Source organism: Oryza glaberrima, chromosome 4 (assembly GCF_000147395.1).
Source record: "Oryza glaberrima chromosome 4, OglaRS2, whole genome shotgun sequence".
NCBI lineage: Eukaryota > Viridiplantae > Streptophyta > Magnoliopsida > Poales > Poaceae > Oryza > Oryza glaberrima.
Window position 1 is genome coordinate 17,112,802 of NC_068329.1, and position 8,440 is coordinate 17,121,241.

Consider the following 8,440-nt stretch of genomic DNA (forward strand, 5'->3'; position numbering starts at 1 on the left):
TCTCGTAATTCAATTCATACGCCTTGTATTATGTGCCCGAGTATATTTTTGACCGATCCTTATGCATGGATGCAATGCAAGATTAGTAGTTGAGCCAACTAAACCAAAGCAATGAACAGAGCCCCGGCATTGAAGTGAGTAAGGCCATGTTTGATTCAGCTTAGGATTATTATAATCTAAATTATTAGAAATAAGCTGAAAAAATAGATAGCTTATTATGATAGATTATTATAATCTATAAGCCAGATTACTATAATCTAGTAATCCACTCTAAATGTGCTTATTTTAGATTATTGGGTGGCTAACAGCTAACAAACAGCTTATAATCCAGAGAAACAAACAGCTCACAGCTTATTTTATATCGGTTTATTATAATTCACTTTACAGTAATTTGGTTCAATAATCTATATTACAATAATCTTGAGCCGAAACAAAGAGAGCCTAAATCTCTGTGAACCTTGTGTTTAGAATTTGCTTTAGGGGGAGCTTCGCAAATGTCTATTGAAGTAGGTTGTTGAATGATCTGAACGATGCTAACCGCACAACTAGACTAAACTGAGATCGTGGGCTGTCTGTAGCACATCCTAAGTTCCAAACTTGCAAGTATTTAGCTCTCACCCTGTTCGTTTTGGTGAGGAATTATTCTGGACTCAAAGTTGGTCGCTTTTCGTGCAAGAAATTCTCACTGGGATTGTTGTTTCCCCGATAGCAACTTGAGATGAATATAGCCGGGTCGGAAAGGAATCGAGCATGGGATCCTGTTTGGGACGTTTTGATCCTGGTGATGGTGTAGCTTGTGTGAGGTAAAAAATAATAATAATAATAATAATAAACTCGAAGCACATCTGCAGTTAGTAATGCTAGCCTTTTGTGAGTGGGAAAGCTAGAAAAACTTGCAAGCATAGCCCATGGGCTATGGCCTATGGCCCATATCATATGGCTGCATGTCAGCATCCAAATCAAGTCACAAATACAAGCCCTCGCAATTTGCAAAGCATATGCATGCGTAGCTACCCCTTTATATACTACACACTTGTAATTAATCTTGTACGCAGTATTATCATCCCATATATATATATATATATATATATATATATATATATATATATATATATATATATATATATATATGAATATATCTACATCATACAATAACGACATAGGACAAAACAAAAGGAAAATGAAAAACAGCGATCCTACTCGTACTCTGGTAGTAGCACCAAACAATTCCGGTGTCAAAGCTAAAGCCAAGCGCACCTAGTCGTCAAGACCTCGACGAAAAACCAGGCCCATCATCCCAGAGTCACGCACGCAGATGCGCGCAGTCACGCAGTCAGCAACTCCGGCCCCGGCCAACGGCAGCCAAACCACTTTAATTTCCATTCCACCGCACATACAGGGGATACAGCACGGTCGCCCTCCCCCTCCCCTTCCCCCACGCGTTCGGCTTTCGCGCCTCTATCGGCGTCTTCGGCCGGCCGGCACCCACCACATGCACCGTGGTCACATGCTGTTTTACATCTCTGCAGGCAGGACGACCACTGCGCGCACTGCGTCGCATGGCAGCGCCATCCGCGCTCCACGCGTGGAAGGCGAACGCGACAGCCGAAGTGGCCACACACGCGCACACCCCTGATGATCACATCTCAGACCGTGCGTGTGTTTCTCGGTCAAAACACGCGGTTCATCGTGCGGATCCGTGGACTCCGGGAGGCAGGGAGGGAGGGTGGCCGCCGGCGAGCGATCGATCCGCAACTTGGCGTGCCGGGCGGGTGGGCGGGTGTTGGTCAAAGCGTAACACGGTCATCAGTCATCACGAACCACCACTGGTAAAGCTTGGGGTTTGGGGGGCCAACGCAACCTCCGTGCTGCCGCATTTGAGGAACGACGAGAAGACGCACGTAATCCAGAAGTAGTGGTACAGTCATCCAGTTGCTTGGTCTCAACGTGGGCATAACAATTATTGGAGCACAGGATCGGTATTATTTCAGCTAAGAGAGTTGGATCTTGTGGTAATTGGAGACTTGGAGTATATGTACTCCAAGGCAAATCCAATTGCTTTGGATGGTGTCCACTGGAAATCCAGCCGGAGGGCCGCGTCAGAATCGCCGTAGTACGTCAATTGATTTTTTACCGATCAGGTTTACCCTTCCATGTATCACACATTTAAACGGACCAACACATCCACATGTTCTTTTTTTTTTCTTACCGTATTTTTTTTTAGGAAACTCTAGCGGAAAGAAAACAAAAACTAAGAAAAGGTACAGCTACCGCCGTTCAAGTGACCACGCTGATGGCATCCCCATCCTGCAAACTTGCAAAGATTCTAATTCGAATGTCAAATACAATCCAGATCAGCGTTGCCAACTTGAACACGGAAGTGACCAAACTATCTTCTCATCCGTATCTTGTTCATCAACCCTTTTACAATCTCTCAGACAAGAGCTTAAAGAACGAAACATGATGGGGTGTACTGAGTAGCACGTGCACACGAAACAGTACTAAAATGCTCCACGAGAAAATTCATTCTTGACTAACGCAATCATGCACGGAAAGATGGACAGATCAAGACGAAACCTAACGCAAGTAACGTGAAACCCAGGGATGCCACAGATGTTCAAAGCTCCGAGTGTACAGCGTGCATAAAACGTCAAATAGTCACTTGATCAGATTTGATCAGATAAGAATCGTCATTCTTTTTAATTAAAAAGAAACAATTCCTGCTGATTGAAGGACCGCAGGATCACACATCGCTACATGAATTGGAACAAAAACTTTGACCAATTTTACAAGACAATCTTTCTAATTATGCCTTTGATCAAGGCATTTTCGATGTTCCATGCGCAAAAATCTCCTGCTGTTCTTGTACAGGATCCTCGCACAACTCGACCCCTAATCGTTAGTGCGCCTCTACACTCCCTTTCTGCACTCCAAAGCAAAGCAGAGTTTTGACCCAAACCAATTTATGTTCAGAATAACTTCGATGGTGGCCGACACAGCCGAAGCAGATTTCTGAAACGCCGCACTTTCGACCATCATGCGTGGAGCTTTGGGTTGCAGCGGCCATCATCAGCTGCTGTCATTTCTCATTTGTATAGCATCTCGTCTGACTGTAACTGTAACTGTAACCCCCTTTGTTGTCTCTGTTCATCTCAAGAACAACACCTCCATCACTTCACAGTTCACACCACACCTCTGAAGATAATTAATCTGCCAGCTGAACCGTGTAACCCGGGACAACGGCGACAAGTGAACCAGTGCATTTATACGCCGGTGCCAAACTGCCAATTATGGACAGGGATTGTGTTCGTAGAAGTAGGTCCATTTTAGACTGCCCCCCACTTGCTGCCAAATCTTTTGAAGCAACGGTACCTGCGGCAGATGAGATCGATCGGCAATCAAACCATTCAATCCACCGCACCGAACACTGTTGCTTCCACCGACAAAAACTCGCGTGGCCCGGAGATCACCGATGCACTGAACCGTGGCATGAATTTTCCATGTAACTTGGGACAGGATGATTGTTGTTAGCTTTGCTTGACGCCGGATGGTCGGTTTCGGTCTCGCCATAGCTGTGGTTCGTGTGACTTCAGGAGAGGAGGACATGGACGGAGGCGTTCTTGGTGGCGGCGCAGACGGGGCAAGCGTCGGCGGCGGCCTCGCAGGCGCCGCACAGGCACAGGTGGCGGCACGGGAGCAGCAGCACGGACGCCTCCGCGACACGGCATGCCTTGCACGACGTCGCCGTGGAGACCGCGACATCGGCGGCGGCGGCGGGGGTCTCGAAGCAGCACGAGTGGGCGTCCTCGGCGTCGCCTTCCCCCGCGGAGGCGGCGGCGGCGGCGGCGCAGGGGGACTGGAGGAGGAGCTGGTCGAGCGTGGCGCGGAGGCCGGCGGCGACGGCCTCGTGGCTCTTGGCGACGCCCATCCACGCCTGCCCCTCCGCGCTCACCTGGCGGAGCTTCTCCTCCAGCTCCGCGTTGCGGCAGCGCGCGCGCTCCAGCTCGGCCTCCGCCGCACGCACCCTCCCCGTCGTGGCGCGCGCCGCGGCCCCCACCAGCGCCCGGACGTGCCGCCGCTGCGCCTCCTCCAGCCCCGCGCGCATCCGCTCGGCCTGCACGAACATCCACCAAACACCGACGCCGATCAAACACCACTCACCAAACACAAACAGGGGAGTCCACGGTTAACGGAGAAGCCTTCTTCCCATACCTCGAGCCGAACGAGCGCGTCGATCTCCACGCCATGGTGGTAGAGCTGCGAAAGAAGGCCCTGCGAGATTCCGCCCGCACCGTCCATCCTCCTCCCGCTGGTGGACGCCGCGCCGGCGCACGCCGCCCTGCCCGCCACATCCCCGAAGGGCAAGATCCCCTGCAGCGGCGCCGCCATCGCGTGCGCCAGGACCGCGCGCTGGTCCTCCAACAGACCCGCCACCACGCGCGGCCGCTTCCTCTCCACGAACCCGTACTCGCCGTTGTCGCCGCCGAACACCACCGCGCCCCCGATCCCTTCCACCGCCGCCATGGGCGGCGCGCACTCGCCGGCGAGCTCGTCCAGGAACAGGGCGCCGCCGCTCGCCGCCGCGTGGAGGTCGTAAGGGAAAGCCTGGGCGAGGCGCTGCGCCTGCACGGCCATGGCCAGCGACACGATGCGTGAGCGCGAGCTTTCCTTGATGAGATGAGAGGGCGGAGAAGGCAAGGAATGGCGCGCGCGAGTTGGGTGAGAAGCAGTGGAGTCAGTGGAAGGGATGCGTGGAAACGAATGGCGAACGGCGGCGAGCGTTTTATATGTAGCCGCTCCTACGGTTGGGGAAGCAGTGGCTCACTGGCCTGTGAAGAGTGGCGTTGTGGGTAAGACACGTATTACACGCTCCTGGGAAGGACAAAGCCACAAAAGGCGTGACAAAAATTCAATATGTGAAAATACTAGTACTACGGTAAGGACTACTCCCTCCGTTCCACGATAAAAGGGATTTTAAGTTTTTGTTTGTACTTTTTAATCGCTTGTTTTATTCAAAAAAATTTAAAATTATTGTTTTTTTACTTGTTTTATTATCCAAAGTACTTTAAGCATAACTTTTCATTTTTTATATTTACACAAATTTTTTGAATAAGACGAGTAGTTAAGCAGTGCAAACAAAAACTAAAAATCCCATATATTATGGGACGGAGGAAGTAACTTGGTATAAAACCACGGTAGTACAAACTAAAAAAAACCTATTTTATCAAATTCTAATGAAATTATTTTTTACTTTATCTACTTCCAATATGATTATTAGCTGATTTCACAATCTCCAATGCAATGCAATGATTACTAAAAGATGAATTTATTTTGAGACAAATAAAGGCATGTAAAAAATGAACTTAATATAGGACAGAGGATTATTGTTTCAGGCTTGTTTTGACACGGTTTCAAATGCAAATTTTTTTTGAAAGGGATATTTCTAACTTTACAAATTTGTAAATCTAGATATGTGATTACATTAATAGTATCTGAATGATTTTTTTTATTTTGAAAGAAATATAAAATTTTCGAGCACTTTAATTTAATTTACAAAGTATTTATCCGATTTAGGATATGTGTGTTGGAAGAGTGTGTACTGGTGGTTATATACTTATGTACGTGTGGCGTTTGTCTTGTGTAATGAAAACGTCTCAGGAAAAAGAAATAGTGTATCCTGCCTGTTATCTTGGTATAATACGCCTTACCTACTAGCAGTATGTGTGTTCTTTTTTTCTTTTGAGATCCAGTACATATGTACGTGTTCTTGTTAGCCGGTCAGAGTACGCTCGGTAGGAAACAGGTGAGCGGTGAAATGCCGCTTTCTCCCTGGAAGTCCATGGCATAGCGCCCGCCCCAGACACTTTCTAGGCGCGCGAGGTCGACGCGATCGAAGCGCTTCATTCAACCGGCGCCGCCGTAAGCCACGGAGATGCGCAGCTTAAGGACTTGTTTGTTTGGAGAGCTACTAGCTATTACAACTTCTTTCAGAATCTAAAGCTCCCTAAACAGCCTATCTTTTAATTCAGATTTTGAGAAGTTATAGTTTTAGATTTTAGAAAATAACTTCTCTGGATTCTGAAACTAAGGCCTACGCTGCGCAGCACTGTGCAGCGTCTTCCCAGCCCCCACACCTCACGCCTCGCAAATTAATCAACGGAATCATGGCCAGGGAGGAGTGGACCGTGGAATTCAATGGATGGGCACGTTGCGTTTGCATTATAACCGGATCTAGCGTTGTCTGATGAGCGATCTCTTAACTCGTCGTGACCCCGGAAATATTTAGTGGTTAACCACATCTCTGTGCTGCCCGTGCCAATACAGCTTTTTGATTAATTACCTTTGGCGGATTGGGTTTACTACTAGTTCAGGCGCGTGCATACCTCATTACAGTAGTACCTTACCCCCCTTGTCTCCCACATGTAGGTCTGACGGTTGACGGATCCGTCGAAGATCTAGCTAGCACATCTCCAGATCTAGAACTACAAGAACGGTGATCGATTAATTTCCGTAACAGAGCTGAACTAGCAGCATATATAGTACTCCTATACATACCCCGAGCAAGCAGCCGTACGCACAGTTGCAGTGCAAAACGATCCAAAGACAATCTACCCACCGTGACAGCAGCAGCAGCGGCAGCTATACGTACGTACATCGCACGTACAGCGCGCGCTGCGGCGTACGCAGTCCGTGCTTGTCTTGGCACCGATGAAGCTTAGCGAGATACTCCGATCCACCACGCACGTACACTGCACCGCGCGCGCAGGCTGCAGCTTGTTGTTGTACGTCGTCGCCACGCGCGCCATTATATTGATGGCTCGCACCGACCGACCGACCGGCCGGCACGGCCCTGACCGTCGAGCCGGCCGCCGGGGAGGACTGGCTGGTGGACCGCGCGCCCGCGCGAGCTGCAGCTGCTGTACCCAACTAGCTACTACCCATGCATGCAATTGCATGGGGACACGCATTAAGATTCGAGCAGCCGTGCACGCGAGCCGCGTGATCACCCTGCCTGCACCCTGATATACTGCTGCCTCTGGGCCTGCCTGCCTGGCCGTGCACACAGCTGCATGCAAAAACACACAGTATATGTCAGCCGTGCTCCAGTAGGCGTTAGCGTTGCATTACGTACGTAATCCATGACATTGTCAATATGCTAATGCGGTAATGCCGTATTACTGTCATCTGCTAACTGCGATGCATCATGCGCTGTGGCGCTACCACGTAGTAGTACGGTGTACGTGCAGCGCGAGTACGTCAGCGCCTACGTCTCCGGGGGGAGTCGATCGGCGACCGACCGATCGATCTGATCGCGCGCCCGCCCGTAATGAATTCGATCACGTACGACATCACGAATTCGATCACACGGTCGGTGGCCCCGCCGGCCTGGGAAAGCTACCGCAAATTAAAGCCCGCCCACATCCGATCCCCCTCTCGTACATACTCCCTCCGTATTTTAATATATGACGCCGTTGACTTTTCGACCAACATTTGATCATTCGTTTTATTCAAACTTTTCGTACAAATATGAAAGTATTTATATCATGTTTAAAAAACATTTGATGATGAATCACAATAAAATAAATGATAATTGTATAAATTTTTTTGAATAAGACGAACGGTCAAACGTTAGATAAAAAGTCAACGGCATCATACATTAAAATATAGAGGTAGTAGTACGTATACCTGCGGCTGTCCACCAGAACACACGGACAAACCGATCAATATAGGCATGCACACGCATCATGGATGGATATATGGATTGGTGTACTGCGTGCCCCGTCGTGCATGCATTACTGCGTACGCGTACGTTCCTAGTAGTCGATCGTAGCGCGCAAAGCATGGCCAGATCTGCGAGTCTAATGGCAACACGCATGCACGGCCGTCGGGGTAGAGAGCTATAGTATAGTAGCTAGCTTACATAAGCTATAGCCCCATGACCACATCACAGTAGACGTACCACATACTTCCAGTGAACAGTGTCACATGCCGTGTGGAGTCACGTATATATGCGCCCGCGTCGTGCACAGCTAGCTTAACAGCCGCATATATATACATGACACATCCATATGGCAGCTGCATTGCACAGTTTCAGCCTTTCAGGACCATGGCTCGTGCTGTGTTGGTCCGGACGGCTATATCATGCATGCGCGCAGTAAGCAGGGTCCCTGAACCTGAACGTACGTACGGATAGCGCTGCTGCCCTATCGACTGCATGCATCGGCGCGCAGCGTGTGGGCATATGCATCCAGCGCTTTCTCTGTTTACGCTGCTGAATTTTTTATGTTTCGACCCTTTCTTAAAACTTATTTTACAAATAAACCCTTTCTCTAAAAACTTATTCTGAAAATGGTCCATTTCTCAACGACAATAACCCTTGACACCAAGGTCTAACGTCTCGGCACCAAAAATATTGGTGCCAACACCATTACCCCCCCTA

General features: G+C 49.0%; 1 protein-coding gene across 1 annotated transcript; it reads right to left on the reverse strand.

Annotated features, from left to right (window-relative positions):
- Positions 1 to 2,784: 2,784 nt before the first annotated feature.
- LOC127772110 (BOI-related E3 ubiquitin-protein ligase 1-like) lies at positions 2,785 to 4,792 on the reverse strand. The gene is made up of 2 exons (XM_052298097.1): positions 4,213 to 4,792; positions 2,785 to 4,114 (listed from the first exon to the last, which is right to left on the reverse strand). The coding sequence occupies exons 1-2, from the start codon at positions 4,633 to 4,635 to the stop codon at positions 3,590 to 3,592; spliced, it is 948 nt and encodes a 315-aa protein (XP_052154057.1). The 5' UTR covers positions 4,636 to 4,792; the 3' UTR covers positions 2,785 to 3,589.
- Positions 4,793 to 8,440: the final 3,648 nt, after the last annotated feature.